General features: G+C 33.6%; 1 protein-coding gene across 7 annotated transcripts in view; it reads right to left on the bottom strand.

Moving 5' to 3' along the window:
* The window catches only part of LOC118745033 (WAS/WASL-interacting protein family member 2-like), a 63977-nt gene that overhangs the window by 18188 nt on the left and 21323 nt on the right, over nucleotides 1-24466 (bottom strand). For 3 of the 7 annotated variants that reach the window (XM_036478555.1, XM_036478556.1, XM_036478557.1), the window contains exons 1-5: nucleotides 12430-13289; nucleotides 6652-6843; nucleotides 6311-6485; nucleotides 5923-6200; nucleotides 619-830 (exon numbers count right to left, since the gene is read on the bottom strand). In XM_036478555.1, coding sequence (XP_036334448.1) covers nucleotides 619-830; nucleotides 5923-6200; nucleotides 6311-6485; nucleotides 6652-6843 — 857 coding nt within the window. In that variant the 5' untranslated portion in view covers nucleotides 12430-13289. Of the gene's footprint in view, nucleotides 1-618; nucleotides 831-5922; nucleotides 6201-6310; nucleotides 6486-6651; nucleotides 6844-12429; nucleotides 13292-24466 lie in introns of those variants that run through there. The other 4 variants (XM_036478554.1, XM_036478552.1, XM_036478558.1 and 1 more) reach the window with 4 other exon arrangements.

Raw genomic sequence — 24466 nt, 5'->3', positions numbered from 1 at the left:
TAACTACACATTTACTTCGCTAAACAATAATTATTGACATATTGAAGTAAAGTAAATATGTATAAAGTGGGGTGTAGAAATAAGTACACGATTATTTTTGTTAAATATTTGCAAGGTTTTTAATGGTAAAATTTGTTGTTATTTTTTTATAAAAGTATGGTTCATGCTTTAACCAAAACAATTTTAGAAAAATTTAACAAATTTTCATTAAAATCTGATTTTTAAGAATTTTTTGAGTATGCAGATTGGTAGCCCATTAAATTTTAGTATAATAAAGTGCAAGTTTTAGGCGGCTGCAAAATCGCGTTGATCTTTGAGAATTGAGAATCATATTAAAAAGTTAAAATTTTAAAGAAAATTTGCTAAATTTTTCTAAAACGGGTTTGGTTGAAGCATGAACCATATTTTTATGAAAAAATAAAAAACAATTTTACTTTAAAAACCTTGCAAATATTTAACCAAAACCACCGTGTACTCATTTCTGCTCTACACTGTATATGTACATACAAACATGAGTTTTTTTTTAAATATATGTATGTACTATATGTTGAACCTATGTTATAAGTAGTACAACAAATACATATGTACGTTTATATGTTTTAACAACACTTCACTTACTTCAAGCTTGCCGCTTTACTTTTGATACTTTGGCTGCTGCTGTTACTTGTGACAGCGATTTTATTGTGGCTGCCGCTGCCATTGCTACTCTCCGAAAGAGTAGGTGATGATGCTTTGCTATTGTTGTGATTCGACGCCAACGGGCTGGCGCGTATGCCCCCAGACGACGCGCTGGCATTTCGCGTTTTCTCCAACACCGAATCGGAGGCGCTCTAAGTGGATGCGGGGAAAATATGAAAACAAAAAAAAATATATATATATATTAATTCATGCCAAAGAAATCTGCAAATAAAGAGTTAATGATATATGTATATTTTTCAATAAACTATTCTATGATAAATCTCTATTAACAATGGCGTAGTGCCAATATAAGAAATACATACATGACTTGAGAGAAATTCAATGAGAAATTCTTACAACAGTACAGTAATGCTTAGCTAGTTCAGGCACCAGGGGCCGACCTTATCTTATAGATTTTTTTTGCTGATTTGAAGTGCATTTACAAAATTTTTCTAGGACGTCCACTTTTTGAGAAAAAAACTATTGAAGTGTGAAAAATGCTAGTATGAAAAATTTAAAAGTTGAATTTAGACGTAGTTTCTCCGAAGAAAAAAAAAACACTTATTCCAATTCGTCTGATGGATTCTGCCTCATACCGATGGATTGACTAGAAAGGGGTGAAAAATCGGGTAATCGCTAACAGAGCTGCGCGTACGTTTTATAGGAATATTTAATTGCTATGGTTGTGGTTATTGCTATGGTATGGCACTACTAATTTAAACTTAAGAATCCTCAGAATCGAAAAAATTATAAGATGAGGTTGGCCCCGTTTTTGAGATAAAATTCAACTAAATTTTGCCATACTATAACACCAGAGCCATAACCATAACCGTAGGTATCTATTTAATTTTAGTTTTTTCGCCAAAATCAAAAGCTGCTCTAAAGTATTTTGCTACGTTATGGCTAAGGCGTTATGGTTATGGCACCTCTAATTTGGCCTTTACTTAAGTTTTAAATTTTTCATTGTGTATCCTAAATTTCAGATTTTTTTTATAAAATTGATCAAGATTTTTTATGAAGTCAGTTTGATAATATGTACATATGTTGTTTATTCGAAAAAGCAAAGTAATTCAAACACTCTAAACTTCGTGATAACAGTTAAGAGGGGACTACAGGATTTTAATTTCTTGTTTAAAATAATTTTATACACTTTTCCCCAAGTAACTAAATAATTTATTTGTAAGCCTGGTGGGAGTTGCAGACGTGTATGAGACAAATAAAAGTATCCTATTAATGTTGTTGTTGTACAAGCAGCCGCCGACCCTACAATTGCTGTAATATTCTTTATTATTGGACTCGGTGTTGTTGTTGTAGCAGCATATCTACATATTCCCCAAATAATTTTTTTGGAGTGTTGCTGCAGTGACAGTCCTTGGCCAGATATAAGTCTTAAGCCAAAGAACCGTGCAGTATTTAAGGACACATATAATAAGGCTTCTAACGTTAGGATCGTCAAGATTTAGGGCTACACCCATTACAGGCATTTTACGCTTCGAGATGGACACGATCCGATATAAGTTGAGCAAGAGTTCACCCCGTTTGCGGAGGATTAAGCCGCAGAAATCTGGAAATACGTAGTATTGAAGTAACTATAAGACCGAGGAGGTAGTCAGTAAGTCTCCCAGGATGCAGGGTAGGGACCGCTATCATTGGATACCCCCGTTTAATCCTACCCGGTTTGACTGTGTGGAAAGCTTTCGAAAGGTCAACTGCGACAAACAAGGTCGACATTGATGCATACTTCCATAGGGCTGAAAGGACTATCAGGATTTTTTGAATATCCGGATAATACGGAATTAGAATATCTGATTAAAAAATCCGCATATAAATTAAAAGGACATTAATCGGATATCCGAATTTTTGAATCTAAAAATAACAATAAAATAATAATTGTATGTGTGTTAATGAAGTGTTCTATTATTTATTTATACTCAGTAATTTTGAGAGCAATTTTAAAAATCAGTCTTTATATTAACTGTATATCAGGATTTTATCCATATACAAGAATATTCGAATATACGGAAAGTCCAAGATATTGCCTTATCTTTGTGGTAAAAGCGTTAAGAGCGGATGTTGCAAAAACTGTCTTGGTCTACCAACAGCAGATGGTTATTCAGTCCTGAACTTCAATTATCTTTAGCACTAGAAATAGGAGGCAGATGGGCTTTTACTATTCTCTGGTTTTAGAAGAGGTATAATCCAACATGTTTTCTACATTTTCGGAATGAACCAGGTAGACAGCGAAATGTTAAACTCGGCAATGAGGTTATCGATTCCGAGTGCTCAGCATTTTTTAATTTCTGCATCTCGATGTCTGATGTCTAACGCCGTAGATCTCTTGCCTTTGTTGAAAAATACCTGAATCTGTGTGCTGATGTATTTGTTTACCAAAAAGGTGTTAGGTAGAGTAGGTCATTTAAACAAGCTTATAATGTATTTTAAAGAAAAATTTATCGCGAAATTTATGTGATGCCTGAACAAACATTTATTTATTTATGTATATGCAGTCAGGAGACTAAGAAAATTACTGTTTGAAATTTGGTGGAAGATTTACTTATATCTGAGAATAATCTAGGGGAATGTTGAGCCAAAAATGCTACGTACGGCCTTTCGTTATTTCGATATTTCGTATATTTAAATACCATACAGACTTTGAAACCCCTCTGCCCATCATCTAACGCAGATTTAATGCAAATTTTAGGCTATTATCATGCTTAATAAAGCTCACATTGATAATGATTTCGTAACATATTAAACATTTCCAATGTCAAAATTATTTATTTATGCAGATGCGGCATGGAAAACTACGTTGAAAAGCTACATGTGTACATATGTACATATGTATGTATGCAAATGCTAGTACAAATCTGCTAATAAATTCACCCACCCACACACATTTCGTAAATTTTCTTAGACTCGGCGCTACCATATGTAGATCTGCATATTTTAAGAATAAACATACGTATGTGCATACATTATGTAAATATGTATTAGGATGCTTCTTAAAATGTCAACATCAAAGTTTGTTTAAAACAAAAAAATGTTAAAAATTTTGGAAAATGTTAGAATTCGATGAAAATTTTACATACTTGTCATTGCAAAAATTTTAAAAATTCTTTTTGAGCCCTGGAAGTCCATATTAACTCTGCCCTATACATGCACTTCTTCGTAGTTTTCAAGACAATTATTTGTAATCCAGTGTTATTTAGATCTTAAGAAAAATTTGCCAAATGCTTAAACGAATGACAGTCTTTGAAGATTGATATTGCATGATGAAGAATAAGTGAGAGAGTTGATATGGAGTTCCTGTGCTCAAAGCGCATTTTTTTGATTTTTTCTATGGTAACAAATTATGTCAGAATTGTCAAATTTTAACATTTGTAGCGACCCTAAAAACTATTTTGAATTATGAAATTTTCGTAGATGTCTTTATGTTGAACGTAAAAATAAATGAAGGGGTATCTCATACAAAATTTAGATTTTGACATTTTAAGAAGCACCCTAATATGTATGTATGCAATTTATGCAAAAACGCAAATAAATACAGTCTGGAGCTAAGTTATATTTTTGTATGAAGATCGATGCAATCTGATTTTCAGACAAATCGTTTCATTTGGGTTTAAATGTCGCCAGATTAACGAGTAAAATTTCAACTATGGAGAAAATGTAGTTTCTTTCCTTGATTAAACTCCTCAATAAGGAAGGAAAAACATCACAGATCAATATGTAAGTAAAATTGATTTATAAGTACATATTTTGGTCTGTCTAAGAAAGGTGTAGAAGTAACTGAAGACGATCACCGCTCGCCGACAAAATAGTTCAAAAAGACAAAAAACCGATTTTGTAAGTTTGAAAATAAAAACAAAAGATATTGCAGAAATATTTAACGCATCTTCTGCGAACTTTTTGAACATTCTTCATGCTCATCATGTTATGTCTAAGACCAATGCAATGTATGTGCCACCGTAGCCGGGTAGTGGGAAGTGCATATAAATATCTACTTGGTAAGACTCAGATGTGGTGTCTGGTCAAGTTTATATACATATGTAATATATATATATATATAGTAGCTTAGAAATGTTCGATGGTATCAGGTAATTGGAAGTGACACTAATTCTAGACAGCATTGGCAGAAATGTGAAGTGCTTAAACATTTCCTATAAAAAAATGTTCGTAAATTCATTGGAAGCGTTGTTCTACCCTACACGTATTTTGAGTCCTCGCATATTTTAGATTGATAATTTATACAAAAGCCAGGTAAGTAGCGCTAATATTGAGAACTCGAAAAGAGCTCTGCTTTAATTTTTCGCCATATTTAGATTACCCTATATCAACGATTCTGGTAACATCACTTGATGTGGTCAAGTTAGCAAGTTCTTCCACTTTTAACAACGGTAACTGCAGAAAATACTAAATTCATCTATATTCGTCTTTGACAAGCTACACATTTTTTGCGCAACACTTTAATTTTTCCATGTGACTGCCATAGAATCAAATATGTATGTCTATGCATTGTAGACAAACAGCAAAGCACCAAAAATTTTGTTTGCAAATCTTTGCAAAATAAATCACAGATATGCAAATTTTACAATACTACAGCATCAAAATTCTTTTTGCATTGCGCAATTTTCACGCTACTTAATTGTTGGATTATTTTCCTGTGCTTTGTTACCATTCGTATACATATATTGTTTATTTTTTGCTTGCTCGATTTTTGTTTCACTCATTTTCTTATACTAGGTTCACATATAAGTAGATCATCCTCATTTTCGAGCTTAACACCCTAATCTGTAATTATAACAAGAGATTAGCCATATAAAATTCGTCCCTTGTTAATCTGTAATTATAAAATAATCTCAGATTTAACCGATAACTTTTCGGTGTCCATCCTAGTTTTATCGATTGTTTTTTGCGAAAGAGAGGAGAAATGCCAAATGTAAAAGTAAACAAAAATGTACGCTAGCAAGTAAAAGAGGTTTGTAAAGGTGTTTTTAATAAAATGTTAAGTTAAAATATATTTATATTGCTTATTATAGCAGAAAAACGTTATCACGGTGGCACAGAGAAGAAACATAACTTTTCCTTGAAATGTGAAAATAACAAGCACAACAAATTTGACGGCTAATAATCTGAGATTTGCCTGTGTAAACGGGGTGATTAAGAAACGAGCTTTGATTGATATAATATTGATATGTGAACATAGTTTTAGTCTCATGCCATAATTAGGTTGTATATTATCTTTACCGTTGAAAGATTTTTCGGTGGCGTCGATGGTGGCTGCGGCGGTGGTCCACGATTTGTGCGTAAATTCGCCTCGGTTGCATTGATCGGCGGTTGTTGTTGCTGCTGCTGCTTCTGTCGCTTCAGTGTTAAATGCTTAGTTAATTCGGCATTGAAATCTAATGGACCATTACTGCTGCTGCCGCCACCGGCGGTGCTTGCATTCGCAGGTGGTGATGTGTCGTTGCGTCTATTCGCTGCCGACGAGTCATTGGACGCCGTTGGGACTGCTGGTGCTTGTGCTAAATGCCATGCAGAAATTAAAAGAAAAGAAAATAAAATAAAATGAAACAATAGTTAGTAAAAGTCACACAATGCAATAGAGGCGTTGTTTGTAGCCTGCGCTACTCACCACGACTACTGCCATTGACTGGCTTCAGTTTGGGCATTGAGGTCAGCCCTTCGAATAGGCCACCCAGTTTTGGTGCGCCATTGCCCACATTGTTGTTATTGCTATTGCTGATGTTGTTGTTATTGTTGTGTATTCGTTTCGGTGAACTCGTTGCGGATGACGTTGAATCGCAAATCTGTGCGTTATCGGGGAAAAAATAACAAAAAATTGTCTTTATTTACTTACACATAGTATGTATGTAGAAGTACAAATAATTAAAAGCTATAAAATTTAAAGGCGCACAAAAACAAACTAAAAATATATGTATGTATATATGAGCAATATTAGCACATGAGACACACCTTTCCTGCTAGGGCTGGTCCGCTTTTATCAACCGTTGTAGTCTTTTTCAGTTTAGTGCCCTTTTGTATGGACTGTAGGAGCGCTGAACGCACATCTCCACCACCGGCACCACCTAACTTCAGGCCTCCCATTGCCGGAGGCGGTGGTGGACCTGGTGGCGGCGGTGGGCCGGGCGGTGGTGGAATAGCCATCTGCAAGAAAAGAGAGAGTTGTATTTGAGTACATAATTTTGATTAGATAAAATTAAAAAATACGAAAGTAAATGAAGAATAGGTTTTATAAATATTTATCGCATCAGTCCTAGTTATTCTGAACGTTACTGAACATTTTGTAACCAAAATTTTGAATAACAAAAATTCGTGTGTTAACTTTATTTGCTGGCTACAACATTTTTGTTACCAGCACAGAATATATCGTCGGTGCATACTAAGCAAGACACGCGACTGTTTTGACGGCGAATAAGGACGTGCAAAAAATAAGACCAAGAAAGACGCGTAAACCTATATGACGGCGAAGAAAAACACGCGATAAAAGTAGACGCGTCTTTTTCTCATCAACAAATAGGTTTTTGCGTCTTTCTTCGCCGAAGTTTTTTTAAATGCCTGTTTCGCAGTCAACTTTGAGCTGGAGTCTTTTTTCGCAAAATTTCTTATTCTTCAGATAAGCTATGTTCAGCACCCATCATATCCCCAGTGACACAGTAAAATAAATATGTAAATACAATATCAGTCATGTCAAAGTGATAATGGGGCTTATGACTAAACAATTGCTTTTTCTTGAAATTTCAGACCTTTTACTCGATTTATTAAAACAAATTTGAGTAGAAGGTTTTAAATTTTAAGAAAAAGCAATTGCTTATGTTTATTTATTTATTTTTAAGAATTTTCAATTAAAACACAGTTCATTCTCTAACTAAACGCAAGTTTAAAACTTTGAAGAAAACTAAAAAAAAAAATGCAAAAAGTTTTCATCAAAATTTCAAACTTTTTTCTCGGAAGTGTTAGCATTTTTTTGAGTATACAGTTTTATAGCCCATTCACAGTGCATAGTTAACTAAAATTAGGATGAACATTTTTTGCATTTTTTTTTTTAATTTCTACAAAGCTTTAAAATGGGGTTTATATGGGTTTTGTTCAAAGACCGAGAACGCGTTTAAATTTTGGATTAGTTTTGCACGAGCACAAAATGTAATGTCAAGAACGTTCCCACAAAGGGCCAAATGGGAGCAAAAGTATTGAGAGCAGTTTAAACGGGAACAAAATGCGAACAAAACTCTCGGGAACGTTCTCAAGAAGAACATAATGAGAACGAAACTTTCGGGAACGTATCCAATGAGAACAAAATAAAAAACGAAAATATCGAGAACGAGGAGGATCAAATAAGAACAAAAGTATTGGGAAAGTTCTGCTAGAGCACAAAAGGAAGGAAAAGGAAAAGGTTTTGAGAACACAACGTTAAGAATCTCGTTTCACTGAGAACCACGATTGTTAATTTTAAGCTAGAGGAAAGCTGCATAAGTTCAACTTCCATGTCGTTTATCACTAGGGTGAACTTTCCATTTATGGAACGATTTTTCATTTTCTGGGCAAGAAAATTTCGTGTCTTAAGTCTTTCGTTGACTTTATTTGCATAATTATCATTCAGCTCTTTTTTTTTTGTAAAATTTATATATTCATGAGACAAATTTTGTTCTCAGTTCCATTCTTCGCGAATAGTTCAGAGAAGATTTGGTCCCCATTCGTTCTTTGTCAAAAATGCTTGTGACTTTAGCTTCCAAATTATTCTACGAGAGAAAGTTTCTTAGGTTTTGTTCCCGTTATGTTATTTGCCTAAACGTTCCGGAGACTTTCGTTCCCATTTTGTTCTCTTAGAAATGTTACCGAAAATATATTATATTCTATTATTCTCTTTGTGAACGTTTCACAGGGTTATGTTCTTATATAATTTCCATTGAGAACGTTCTCGACAGTTTTGTTCTCATTTAGGTTTTGGTTTTGAAGCATTCTTGTGAAAAAAACTACGAGAGCAATACTTAGTTTCAATAATACCTTTTATTCTCGGCCCCTGGTAATTACAATAGAAATTCTTTGTTATGGAATTCGAAAAAAAATGCATTTGAAATTACTTCTAAGGCATTGAAAAAGTAATAAGTTCCTTTGCTGTGGACTGAAGGAATTGATTCCTAATTACAATTACTGAGAAATGTAGTCGTAATATAATTGCATTTACCCAGCTCTGGCTATACGTTATTGTAAGACTTCATTTCCTACCAGGACTGCCTAAACATTTGATGTTGTATACATCTTGAGCATCTTTGAAGCCACTTCTTACTCCAACATTACGTACAAAACGACTCCAATAATTTTGAAAACTACATATAACAAAGTTAGAGGGTCATTCGCGCTTGCTTTGCTCTTATCAAAATGGTTGTAATCTCTTTTTAAGATAAACAGATTTTCTAAGTAAAAGTAATAAAGAAATATTTTAAGTGATATATGTAATTAAAAAGCATTTATAAAATTAATAATATTACTACAAAATTAAACCATGATCTCATCATCTTACAATGGGCTATCAAAGCAGCGTAAAATAAGCCAAGACGCAATATAGTTGAAGATACAATTGAGGAATTCTACAAATGTCAAAACGGTCATCAAGTTTAAAGCAGCTAATATGGCTTCGGGTTGCTGTGAAGCACCCTAAAATGTTTTTATAAATATCATAAAATGTATCATAATAAATATGATTAGTCATCAGGAACCGCAAATAATGGCGAAAAGTTTCAACTCAAAACAATAAAAAAATGCTGAAAGAGAAATTTTGCGTGCATAGGGTACAAAGCAACATAAAATAATCGTTATTTTTAAGTTTTATTTTTTGCTTAGAAAATAAAACTTACGTTTTTGATATTTTTTGTTATGCAAAGGCTTAAGATAAAAATAGAGATTAATTAATCTATTAATATTACGGCAATGGTATTGGGTAAGGTAGTTGTAATGGTAATGTTAAAGGTAATAGTAATGATAATTGCAATGGTAAAGGTAATGATAATGTTAATTTTCAACTTCGAATTGGCGTTCGCATTTGAATTCATGTTCGTTTTCGTTTTTGTAATCGCTTCCGTCTTTCGTATTTGTTTCGGTCTTCGTATTCCTCTCCGTATTCGTTTTCTTATCATACGTTTTACGACTTCTTTGACATATTCGTACTCGTCTTCGTGTTCGTATTCGTGATCGCTTTGGTATGCATGTTCCCTTTTGAGTTTGTTTTTGTATCCATCTTCGTATTCGTCTCCGGCTTCGCAGTCTCATCATTCGCCTTTGCATTTGGATTTGGCGGAGAACCGCACTCATACTACATGCTGTGCATTGTACTGTTTTCGTGTTCCCTTTTAACATTTTTTAAATCTACGATTTACGAATAAACCGGAGAAGATTTTTGGGTGTTAAAGAGCTCATCGCTGCCAAAAACCTCATACCAGATACTTGCAAAGGCGGGCAGAAGCACCAAAAGTGTTCCGCTGTCTCATCGCCTTCAAGGCAGAAAGGGCAAATGGGATTGCAATGTATGCCCATCACAGTCAGGTGTTTATGCCAGAGAAGTGACCAGTCAACAGTTCCATAAGTTGTCTGCAGTCCCATCTGCAAAATGAAAGCATATATCTATCTAGCCAGACCATCTGAGGTTGAGGACAAAATGAGTTTTGCTCACCTTTGGCCATTGAAGCTACCGTTAACAACTGGGTGAATATTTCGCACTGGGTGAGTGGGTGGCTTGGAGGAGCCGCAGTGCTCTAATTTTTTGCGGACCGAAAAATACCTGGTTTCTCTGGCCACGACCACGGCGGTGTCACACGATTGGTACATTTGTCATTTTTTTATATTGGGCTATTGGTAAAAAATAAAAACTGGGACGACAATTTTCTTTTGTGGTCATACGATTGGTGCTATACGGCGAACGTCTATTGAACGACTTGAACAAATTCTTTTTCGTGATTGGGATAAAGAAAAATATTTATGCATTCACGATTGGGACATGATTTGCACCAAATATTGGACAAATGCCCAATCATGTAAAACTGCCTTAAGCAAAACATAAAACTCAAATAATAACTTTTATTTTCTGAGCAAAACACACAAGCACACAAAACTAAAAAATGATTACAACCATTAAAAAGTATTTTTTTATAAAAGTTATAACCGTTACAGGATTCGAATTTGGCATGCAAATTATCCCATTAGTTCTAGCATTCAAAAGATTTTCAATTTAATGTGTCAAAAAGCACTTTTTTTGCGTTTTTTTTTATATTTTGAATTTAATGTGTCAAAAAGAACTTTTTTTTGCATTTTTCAAACATTTATTGTAGAAAAAAAATCGGAATACAACCTTTCGAATAAGGTAAAAAGAAAGCCCTTAACCTAAAGTTGAGGCCCTCACCACACTTACGCACTCAGTTTCCGTTGAACGCTTTGGCATCAGTTCAACGGCTATTTTACGAGTGTCTTTTATTTAAAATTCCTCTGCAGAACTAATTTCCGTAAATTTGAAATCGTTGAAATTCATTGATCATCTGTAAGTCGTACTATTGTAAAAAGAGAAATTGCTTGGCTGCTTAAAACCATGCGAAACTTTCTGCAACGTACCATCAATCCAAGCATTCTGAGTAGTTGTCATAGCGATACTATTGAAACCGATTTATATGTTACACCTCTAAATTCTGCAGTGTAAAAAACTAGTTAGTCATAAAGTTCTATTATAGCGAGGAATATGCGCCTGAATAGATTTGTTGACACATTTAATTGCTTATTTGCATTAGTGCAGCAATAAAAAATTACCAACTTTAGCTGGAGTAGAGAACGAAGTTAGGCGCTAATTATGAGGGGTATGAAAATGAAATAACAGAACTACCAAAACAAAAGAGGTAACAAATTTCTATGACCGTAAATGGAGCGCAATGTAATAGAAATTTCCGGTAAAACTATGCATGGAAAAAAGTGTGAATGCAAAATTTTTAAAGAACGTTTAGTAGCTAAGTAACCTCGATTTCCGGGTGACATAAGAGCTTAGCATTTGACTCTTCCTTACCATTTTATTTTTGTCAAGCAAAAAAGGAAGTAATAAGCAAATAATAGAACTTTTTTATTCTTATTTTTATCTTTTTTTTATTTTGCATGAAAAGTTAATTCTTATGCGCTGCGCAAAAAAGAATTGAGCAGCTGAAAAAGGCACTTGAACCTGAAAAAAATGTTACGCGCAGCCGCAAAACGCGGTTTGCATACCAAATCACCGTGTAAATAGAATCGACGAATGAGCGAACGAACGAACTTGTGATTTATTTGCTTGAGTAACAAAATCAGAAGACAATAAATATGAGCGGACAACCGTAGGTCGTATGGATCGTATAAACAGCAAGCGGCAAGCAGCAACACCAACAACATTAACTATTAAATGACAATGACAAGTCGTAAATAGCAAAAAAACAAAAAAATTAAATAAAAACTTTACAAAATACCCACACGCGCGCACCGCATATAAGATTCATTTAGTTTTATAAGGTATTAAATGAGTCATCAATGAATCAAAGATCCAAATAAATAGAAAGAGAGCGAGAGGAATGATTAAGAAAACTTACAAGCCACTTTTAAAACGGGATTTGAAAAATAAATTGCAAATTGTAGCTGCAAAAATGCAAGCATGACTAAGCCAAGCTACGCGATGCGTTTGTCAAATGTGATCGATATTCAAAGTCGATTATTTTTAATGCATAAATTATTTACCTTTCTATTGGACGCTTGTTGACAGTTGCACTTTTATTTATATGTATTTTGCTTCGATCTAAATAACAATGACTAATTGTGCAGATCTTGTTTTTTTTTATTCGATTTCTTTGAACTAGCAAGCAAAGTACAGAGATTTCTGCAGCTGTTAAGTTTAAATTCCAGCCAAGATTTTGTTTACATACACACGAGACACTTATAAACAAAGACGCCGTAGGTACAAATCTCGCGTATAATCACAGGTGAGTCAGCAGCTCTTGGCGAATATTTCTTCAGAAACTTTTTTCCAATAAAAAAGTGCGAAAAGACGCGTCGAGCTATTACTTTACATTTCTTTTGTGGAAATTATTTCATGGCACCACACGCAAAGTGAAGATCAGCAGCAGCCAAACGCTGGTATTTTTAAGGCACAGTCTTTATTTTTATTTCCAATAAAAAATTAAATTTTTACTTGTTTGGCACGCTGCCCCGAAAAAATCGCGGCCAACATTTATATCAGTTTTTTTTTATTAAATTATTTGCTACACTCTGCTTTAGCATTAGCAAATAAAAACTTTTAAACGCACCACACGCAATGCACGCACGCGTATTTACACATCACCGCTCGCGTTCAACGCGCAAATGGAAACAAAATAGCTTCGAAAAATGGAACGGCCACAACACTCGCCGGCCGACTGCTTTGCTGCGATTAGCGCACTGGAAGACTACATCAAAGCCATCACCATCACCAGCAGTGTCAGCGTCAGCGCGCGATGACGAAGAAGCTAACAAGCCGAGTACGCTAGCAAGGTAGCTAAGCTAGTGAAATCAGCAAAAGCAAGGCATGCGGGCAAGGCAGCAAAGCGCACTGTTCCGACGACGCTGCGGGAGCAATGAGACTACAAATGTATTTACGTGAAAGATATGTATGTAAGAACATTTACACAAAAATACCAGCTAAATGCCCAACCAGCCTCAGACTAAAGTGACTTAAACGTTATTGCCTATGCTACTCTACTCTTCCCGATGCTATCTGAGCTGATACTTACAAATGTCTGAATGTGAAGCTCCTGCAGGCGGCGCGTGCCCACATTGATTCGTTGCCGACGAGTTTGCCTCCGGCTGAGTGTGAGATTTTCAAGAAAATGACGTCACCGACATTGCTGATTGTAAAAATGCTCGTGAATTATATTCTTGCACACTCTCATAGCTAATTGATAAGCTCTGCTTATATAGCGACAGATTTAAATCTGTTAAACGCGTAAAAGAAAAAAAAACAAGAGTCTAGAATCCAGACTGCAAGTATGTAGATCGAGGATAGACTCTGATTGATGATTCAACGCCAGCAAATGTGTGGCAATTTAAAGTTGAATTTAACAAAATAAATTACACGAATGAATTGTTCTAATGCTTAGTAGTTAACCCTTAGTGGGTGATGTGATATATAGGAACCATAGTTGTTATCTTTAGCGCTTTGGCAACCCGGGCCAGAATCCAGGCATTAGTGATCGAAGGATTAGTTGTTTCGAATCGAATGACTGAAATTTACAGTTGCTTTCTCTCTAAGACAATTTTAATTGACAAAGCGGAGCCAAATCTTGGAAAGTCCCGCGAAGGGAGTATTAATTTAACAGTTACCAGCTCTGATATGTAAATCCAGGGACCGTAATTGTTATGATCTTTATTCTAGTTTTCCTATCTAATTTAACCGTTATTTTATGATTTTTATTTATTTCGATCAAGAACCATCGTAATCTATTTTTTTATTTTTATTTTTCGATCATACAATAACCGTTATTTTCGGATTATATTTTTTAGAACATAAAAGATTTAAAACGGTCTTAAAAATGCAATCTCCATCATAACTGTTAAAAAAAAATCGAAAAATAAATAAAAATCCAAAATGACGAGTACTATTTTTCATCGAAAAAATAAAACTTTCAAAATAACTATTAAATTTGACCGAAAAAATGGTAATCCAAATTTGACGATTATTCTTGATAAAAAATAACGAGTTTGCAATTATGTATCTAACAGCAACCTTTATTATCTTTGATTTTTTTTTCGATGAATTTTTTATCGTTATTTTTAATTTTTATTTTTTGATGATATAAAAGTTATTTTCAGATTTACTTTTTTAGATCATAAAAGATTTTAAATGGTCATGAAAACACAATCTCCATCATAACTGCTAGAAACTATAGAAAAAAATAAAAAATCCAAATTTACCAAGTATTCTTGTAAAACAAAAAGTACTCTGCAATTATGTAAAAACCGTTACAACGCTGACGAATTTTTCTCTCCATTGATCGTTTAAACGATGGAAAAAAAATAGACTACGAAAATCAGTCTTGTCAATTTGGAAGAAAATTAACTTCTCATATGAGTTTGTAAATGGTACAACCTAAAGTAAAAAAATATCTGATTTTGAGATAAATTTCGAAATTTTGGCTTTCAGTCTTGGAAGTTAGATTTATTTACTCCGACTTACTGCTTAGAAATAATACACTCAAATTCTTAAGTTTATTCTCGTTTCATTCGGTATCGATTACCGTGGAATGAGCCCGTTATATATTTTTTTTTATTTTTTCTCTCAAGAGTAATCGTTATTTTTTTAAATATTTAGGGACAATTTCTGATTTTTTTTTTCGACCACACTATGTATAACCGTTATATTCAGATTTAACGCTTTAGATCATAAAATTTTTAAAATACCATATATTTTATTTTTAATAAAAAATAAAAATCCAAATTTAATGATTATTCTTGATCAAAAAATTAAAAATCATTAATTGTGATTTTGCAATTATCTAATTAAAACAATCGATAGACTCCATGTTGCCGTGGTCCGATTGCGTGTTCGTCTCGGGGAGGAGAAGGTTCAAAGAGAGTTGCCACCTGCTTAAAAAGTTAAATTAAATCAAATTAATCGGATTCATCAAATACCGCAATACGGCTTTCAAATCGCAAAGGGCTAAGCAGAGCTCATTTAAAGCAAATATTTTTTTAAGAAGGTTGTCCCCTGTTTGAAAATTTAAATTCCATTGACTTGATTAGATGAAAGAAATATTACAATGTGTTTGTCAAGTGAAAGAGATTTAAAACAGCTCACTTCGCAAAATATTTTAAAGCAGGTTGCGACCTGTTTGAGTAATTAAATTCGATCACATCATATATATGGGGAATTCCATACCAAAATGGACGGAGTTCACACTTCATGTGTTTGATTTGTTTCAAATTTTTAGGGTTGATGAATAAACATAAATAATAAATAAATATGAAATTTGAGCTTGACTAATAAATTTTTATAAACTTTACAGCACAAAAACAAAAACCAATCGATTTAATAGTTTTTCAAATATCTCGAGAACAGGGCGAGAAAAAAATTAAAAAAAAAATCACACATACGCACATCAAAATATTTTTTATTTTTATTTTTTTCTTGAACAATTTTTCACACACAAATTTTTTGATAATAAAATTAGTTTTTGAAAATACGCCGTCTCAAAAAAAAGTTTAATGTAATCATAATGGTAGCTCTGAGTATTGCGCAATATTTAAGTATAGTATTATGCGGTGCACTCTACAATAATTTGAGTTATGAATTTTTCGTTCCTATCGGCGAGTAGAAGGTTTATATCTACGTTAAAATAACAAAAGAGTTGCCATCTGTAAAAAATCAAACTCAGCTTATATCCAGGTTAAAACAACAAAAGAGTTGCCATCTGTAAAAAATCAAACTCAGCTAAGTTAAACGAATTACTACAATATGGGTATCAATCGAAATGTTTTGGAGAAGACTAATTTCTAAACTGCACGTAGGAGGGTTGCCACCTGTCTACAAAACTAAATCCAACTTGAATTAAAGGAATTGGGTAATTGAATTATGTATCAAAACATGGTTGTCAGATGAAATAGGCTAAAAAAGGTTGCAAATTGAAAACATTTTGAAAAGGGTTGCCACCTGTTTAAACATTAAAATGCATTAATATGTTATGGCTATCACTCGAAAAGACTTTGAAAAGGTATAATTACTAAAATACATTTACTGGCTTGCCACTTGTTTAAAAAGTAAAATTCAAGTTCAATTATAGGATTTAGGTAATTAGAATATGTATCACAATTGAGTGTCGAGACGAAAGAGGTTTAAATAGGTTATATTTTGAAAATATTTTGAAGAAGTTGCCACCTATTTAAAAAGTCGAAGTTATTTAATTATACACAAGTTAAATGAAATATGTATTAAAATATGGGGCTACCCGGCAGACGCTTTAGTGTAGCCTATGTAGACAGAAACTTCAATTTCGCTAAAAATCAATTTTGGAGTGACGCAAAAGAGGGCTCCTGAGAAATTGATAAAATACAAAAAAGCGTTGTTTGAATTTGAATGACGCGTATTCTGTGGAGAACTTGCCTTTTTGACTCATTCAAGTCGCTTTTGTTGGTCGCAAAAAATATGATTCAATTCCGCCTTGACACTTTTTTCCACGTAAATCTGCTAAAAGCCAAAATTTTTATTATATTATTTGCATATACATACATAGTAAAGGAGATAGAGACGCATTGACAACCAAGCAACAAAGTTACAACTAACAAAGAATAAATGTAGATAATTTTCTTAAGTTTGCTTTGACAAATACAGCTGCAGGCAAACCGAGTTTTAATGAGTACTTGCATTTATCACCAATGAGTAATTGCATACATATGGCGCAAATGTGTGACTTGAATGCGAATTGAGATTAAAATGCAGATACCTTAGGAGTTGCTTTTTTAATTTTGCTTTTTAGGTTTTCAAAAATTTTTCGTCAGCTGAACTAAAAATTCTAAGGTTAAAAGTTCTAGGCTATCGAGATATCGTTGTCGATGTTGGAGGGCGCAAAAGTAAAAGTTTCTATACATCTAAATAAAACAAGCTCCTTTGGCATTAAAAGCGCTTGTCCTCTCAACGAAAATCTTCAATCAGATGCTTAAAGATTTTATAAGATTTGGGCACCTATTTTTTGATTTGCTCCAACTTTGGCTATTGACTGAAGCCGGCGATACTTACAGTCCGCGTCAAATGTTAGTGTACATTTTGTTCTAATTTAAATAATATTCACAATTATTTTCATGAAAAATAATTTTCATGAACAATTTTTTTCGTTAATTACCTATTTATAAAAATTAAGTTCATACTATAAACTGTATATATAAATCAAAGTTCCACACTTTATATAAAGTTCACAATAATTCAAAAAAATGGTATCAAAATTTCGAAATTTTTATTCAGAATTTCTAGAAAATTTTCGGAGGATGCAGTTTTGTAGCCCGTTCAGTTTTAGTCGAATTTAGAATTTTTTTTTTGTGGAGGTATGCATTGGGTGTTGCGCATTTTCTGCCATATAGAAATAGATTTTGATCATGCGTTATAAGAAAGAAAAGACGCAACCCCTGCACAAAAAAATCTAAAAAATCAACGGTTATCTTTAGCGACTTCAAGCTAGCATTTTGTTTTACTAAAATTGAACGGGCTACAAAACTGCATGGTCGAAAATTTTCTAGAAATTCTGAATAAAAATTTGGAAACTTTGATGAAAATTTGTTGAATTTGTATTGCTTTTATATAAAGTGTGAAACTTTGATTTATACGGTTTATGTTATGGAATAAACTATATTTTCAAAAGTAGTAGTTAATGAAAAAAACTTTTCATTAAAATAATTTCGAATATTATATTAGAACAAGGTGTACACTAACATCTGACACTGACTGTATGTAAGTGAAACCTTTTTGGATAAAAAAGAAATATGAGAGCGATGGGTATGGCACAAAACCTAGACAAAAAACGAATATATTTGAAAATCACTAGATGATGAGGAGGCGAGCGTTAAATTCTATTTCACATACCGCGGCATTCCATTTAACGACGAAACCAAGATCCCTTCCTCACGAAACAGTAGGTTGGTCCAAAAACCAGTAAAGTCGGAATTGTAATGCTCTCACCCCCTAGGATTGTTCTATATCGAAAAAAGTATACCCCTACTTTTTTATTTTGAAATCAAAAAATATTTAGAGCTCGCTCGAAGCGCTTTCCATGTATTTTTATATGGAAAAAATACATTTTTTCGTAGAGAGGGTATAGAATTCTTGAAAATCAATAATTTTCTATCGGAAAACTCTGGTTCTCTTCAGGAGACTTTCAATCATAATACCCAATTGTTTATTTAACCATTTTTTAATACCAACGATTTTTTATTGGTCGCCCCATTGCATTTTTCAGGGTTTTTGACGGAGCTATAAATTATAGTTGCAATGAAAAAGTGCTTAAATAAACAATTGGGTATTATTATTGTCAATCCCCTGTAGATGAGCAGAGTTTTCTGGTAAAAAATAATGATTTTTAACTATTCTATACCATTTCTACCAAAAGTTGTTTTTCCCCATGTAAAATACATTGAAAACGCTTTGGACGCTTTGAACTACCTCTAAATATTTTTTGATTTCAAAATAAAACAAGTAATTTTACCAAAAAACCGACTTCAATTCTCATAAAAAAAAAATATATATATATATATATATCTCATGATCCAATGACCGGATCTAAACCTCTGAGACACTACCTTTCTGATGCAAAAAGAAATCGGTTGACGTGATCCAAAGTTATGCGGTAACATCTTTTTGGAAGTCGGTTAAAAATAAGGGTATATTTTTTCGGTATAGAACAGTCCTAGGAGGTGAGAACATGAAAATTCCGACTTTACTTTTTTTTACTTGCATTTTTGGACCACCCTACGAAACAGTCATAAATAAGACCGGTGCTTTTATATGGTGATGCATATATGTGAAACCTCAATCAAGCGAATGAAACCCATTTAAGAAATTTAAGCGTAAAATATTGAGAAAAGTAATTCAGCAAGTGTGTGAGAGCGCGGCGCATGGACGAATGCCCGTTACAGACCCATTTATATTAAAAACGCAAACATAAGAACACCGAAAACCAAATGGGTGATGATCTAAAAAAAAGGTAAGTGAAAAACTGGAGATCGGTGACTCTAGATCGTTTTGAAGGGCAAGATTGTTGAAGCAACAAATGATCACCTTTGAGCGAATGTATTCATAAGATACCGCAGCGGAAACGATGAAGTGCGCGTGCTATTTTAACTGATAGTTCACACGTCATTCCTGGATGGATAAGGACGAACGTCAAGTAACCAGCAGGCTCCACATCAGCCCAAAATCTAGTGCGACTTAACCTTTCGCCGGCCAGGTTGCCATCTGGAAAACAAAATCATCAAAGCCATTGGCACTTGGGTACGGCGGGTAATAAACTACCTCACTAAGATGCTCAATTTGCCCATGACTCCTCTCATCATTCCTGTCCTGTGGAAGTCTGGAGAGTTGTTACTTGCAACTGCTGGTGAGTTGGGTAACGAAACTATTAGTAGATAATACAAATTAATTTTTGAATTTCCAAATTTTATTTGTGTGCTAAAATGTCCAAAAAAACCCCCGGTGAAAATGCATACAACCATCGATCATAAAGACTTAACGTCGTACAGTGCTTATGTAGACATATGTAGTTACAAGCGTAAACAAATACATATAACTTAGTATTCATGCAAGTCCGTAGATAAATACTTATGTATTTTGTAAACAATTGAATAAACAAAAATATCGCACAACTATTTTGGCATTATTCGCTGGCTTGCGGCGCGTACGAAAAAGCTTTCACTTGCATTTCAACTTACAAAGTAAAGGGTGAAAGATCTAATGGAATACTTAAAACCAAAGAAATGCAAGTAGGCACTCGTAACACGTGTGTTGCATGACGAGTGCGCTACTGGACTATCAAAAAAGAGACAAAATGTAAGTAGTAAATGAAACTTAAAACGTAACAAATACAATTTTACAGTTAATAAACTTTGTGACCTAAAATAGGTTATGCAACAATTTTATGTGGCAGGAATAGTTAACCAAAACGTCATTGATGACATACTTAGTACATACAAGCCAATCTATGCGAGTGTATCCATTTTACGAACCGGCTCCATTTCACGCCCAATTTGATAACCACACTAACTGAGTGAGTGAGTGAGTGTTTGTTTGAGTAAGTGGTAATGGGGAATGTAAGTGCTAACGTTAAATTTATTATCGGTCAAAAGGTAGGTCGAGCAAAGGCACACCACCACTTGGTTACTTCGACAGCGCAAGGCAAACGTGAAGACCCATGCAAGTGTTTTTATTGTTGTGCATTTACTTAATTTACTAGCTTTGCTTTGGTTATGTTGATGCGTTAGCTGTTGAGGTCATACATTGTAGCCATTGTGTATACTATTAGTTTTCAGCTCAAATGTACATAATATGAATGTATGACTGCCCATGGGAATATGAACCTATGCGGTTGCATGAATGGCTGACTTGCGACTTTCTGGCGTGCGTATGAAAACACCCACATGCATGACCAACAATTAGCCAAGGTTGTTATTTAAGAAAATTGGCATTGATGTTCCTGTCAACAAACCGCACCTAAATAAATTAATTTGGCATTTTCCTGTGATGGTTTTTTTTTGTGAAAATTAAATTGAGTGATATTGTAAAAAAAAATTATACAGTTGCCAATTTGTTTAATGGACGAGGGGAGTTTATTTGTGGCGGAAAGAGAAATTCATTTTGTTGAATGAATGAAAATGTAAAATTGGATACGCTGTACATACTGCCAGAGATGGTAAATATATTCGAAAATAGATCTACAGCCGGGTTCTTCCTAATCCTTTTATGTTTTACGATAAAACAATTTTAAGTTTTTTTCACTGTTTCCATATCATCCGATTTGGAAATTTTGCGGTCATTGAATTTAGAAGCAAGTTCAATTTGGTTTAAAATTAAATCGGAAAATGCGACGACGAATAAAGAGACAAAGACGAATACGAAGGCAAAGGTGAATACGAAGACCAAATCAAAAACTAAGACGAAAAAGAAGTGGAATACGAATAGATACGACGTCGAATATGAAGTTAAAAAAGAAGATAAATACGAAGATGAATACGAAGATGAATACGAAGACGAAGTCGAATACAAATACAAATTTGAAGAGGCGATCAAAAATAAGGTGAAGACGAATACGCGAGGAACCGGAACCGGAGAACCGGATCCTTTACGAGGACCGAAAAACGGTTCTAACGGAACCGAAACTCGATTCCAAAAGAAGCGAAAAACGGTTCCGGAAGAACCGTAACTCGATCCAAAAAGAACCGAAAAACGGTTCCACAAGAACCTAAACTCGATTCCAACAGAACCGAATAACGGTTCCGGAAGAACTTAAACTCGATTCCAAAAAAAAACGAAATATGGTTCCAAAAGAACCCGAAACGGAAAATGATCTCAGAATAACCGAAAAAATACTTAAAAAGAACTGAAAAGCCATTGCAAAAGAACCAAAAACGGATCCTGCAGAACCGAAAATCGGCCAAGAAAAAATTGATTGTTCGGCATAAAGTCTAAATATGAAGATATCTACCTGAAATTCGGTTTAGATATCGCTCATTCACTTCAATAGTGTCATAATCTAAAAATTACAAATTATGAGTTGAGTATGCAGAAATTACGGCTACCTCTTCTTCTAGTATGTTGTGTAAAAATTTTATAGCCGTTTTTCTCGAGTTGAGCTTTTTTGAGTTAAGACGCTATTGAAGTATGGATGATATGTGTTATGGAGTTCTGAGTTGACCTACCAAATTTTGTTCGGTTCAAGCCAAAAGTGCAATGGTTTTTTCGACCAAGTTATTGTTTGATTGTTACAAAGCTTTTTTCTTGGTAAGCCATGAGATTCAAGTTGAACATTTGAAAACATATTTGCATGTCTGCCTGTTGCTAAACGTGCAGATGCTTGCTGTTATTTGTTGGCTTCCAGCAGTTTCGGGTTCGAATGCCAAAGGCAACATATAATTTTTTTTTTTTTTTTTTTTTTTTTTTTTTTTTTTTAATTACGAAAAAGCATCTGCCAAGTGCAGAACCAAATTAAACGACGAAGAAAATCGATCCAAGTTGAACATTGTGTAAATAAATAAATGTGTTTTCATTTATAGAGCCGCAATAGCTGAGTGTGCAGAAATGCTTGCTGTTATTTTCTAACTTTCAGAAGATGTGGGTTGAAATACCATCAGAGGCGACGTGTTAAAATGATAATGAAAATGTTTGTTTTGTATCTCCGAATTATGAAAAAGCATCTGTGAAGGGCAGAATATAAGCGTATTTAAAAGAAAGCATCGGCAACCAAAAATTTGTTTAATGTAAACAAAAGTGTATCTCATATTATCAAATCAGTGTTGAAAATATCAGCCATGGTACTGTTATTATTAAACAAAAATCACTTTGATTCCATTTCAAGTTTAAATTTGGTAATATTAACCAAATTGAGAAATAAAATGAAATCCACAAAATTTAAATGTTTATACACCCAATCCTACATACACAAATACATACATATGTACTAACTTATTATTGTAAATTAAAAAAAAATTTAAATGGGCAAATTTTCAGCTATCAGACGCGGTGAATCACTGAATGTCGCTTCGGTGGTTTTTATAGAAATTCCATTATTATTTTAAATAATCTTATCTTATCGTCTTGAAATGCGCATAGCTGATTTTAATACAAATACAAAAACTAGACAATATTGTTAACAAAGTGTAGGAGTTTATTGTAAACTTAGGAATAATAAATAAATGAAAATGATGAGAAATTAATGTGTAAAGCTACTAAGATAAATTAATTCTTTTTAGATCAGCATTAGTTAAGAAACCACAATCATCATATGAGTCCAGCGGATCGTTAAAATACCAAACAAATGTAATATACATACATAATGAAGTTTATGCTTTCTATAGCATATTTAAATATTTCCGCATTGCCTTGATAGGCTGTGATTTGTTGGAATGCATTTTCGCAGTACAAAAAATGCATTTCAGCTAATATTTGCACGATTATGAGTCAACACGATTACGCAGCTCGAGTGACATTGGGAATTTCTGAAACAGCTATTAATTTTGAGAGAGAGAAAATAACTATTAGTTGATGATTTCAGAATTTGTTATTTCGATTCTAAATTAACAACAAATTAGTTTTAATATCAGTGAGCAATACACGTGCATACATGTACATATGTATTTGCCTAGAATAAGATGACATTTGGCGTGTACGACTGAAGAGTTCTACAAATCGTTGACTGACTAGACTTAAAATGTTTTATTTTATGGCAAAATTCTATTTCACTTTAGAACTTTCAACAATTTGGAACCGCTATATGGGAGCTGGGCGTGGTGAGCATACGATTTCTCTCATTTTCAATACCAACTATATTCAGTTGGTAATCACGAACCAAATTGATTTGCTCGACAGATAAAATCACAAATAAATTTGAATGGTTATTTGTTCGAAAAATCAAATCACAAATAAATTCCAATCAATTCGATTTTTGAATTTATGATTTGACTAATCCAAAATCACGAAACCCTGCCTTGGATAAAGGGCAATCATAATCCTAAATTAGGTTGAGATATCTCAAGTTTAGGTCAAGTAATCGTGTACACGAACAGACGAATGGACGGACGAACAGATAGACGTGGGTTAATCGACTTCGCTTTTCATTCTGAGCGATTCGGTAGATAGATTTATGTCTATATTTATCTCGATTTCTTTTAGCTGTTACAAGCAACTGTTATGCGACTAAAGTCATAATACCCTTGTGCAAAGTGCACTCGAGTTATAAAAACTGGAATTTTACTTAATATCTGACAGAATAAAAATTGTAAAAACTAATAAACACCGAGTTCTTTTCAAAAATGTTGCCTTACATTCCCGCAACTGGATATCAGTCGTTTATTTTATAACGCATAAGTAGGTTTAACTTTCAGACTAGGGATGTTTCGAACGTCATATTTTTCATATTCGCGAATGCGAATGCGAATGTGCGAATGCAAATGCGAATGTTAGGAATAACAATTAAAAACTATAATCAACTTAATTCATCGTTTTTATTACTTAAAAATTTTGTAAATTATTAGAACATTGAACCTATACACT

This window comes from Rhagoletis pomonella, unplaced genomic scaffold (assembly GCF_013731165.1).
Source record: "Rhagoletis pomonella isolate Grant_MI unplaced genomic scaffold, Rhpom_1.0 Rhpom_scaffold_00008, whole genome shotgun sequence".
Classification (NCBI taxonomy): domain Eukaryota; kingdom Metazoa; phylum Arthropoda; class Insecta; order Diptera; family Tephritidae; genus Rhagoletis; species Rhagoletis pomonella.
This window is presented reverse-complemented; position numbering and strand designations above follow the sequence as displayed.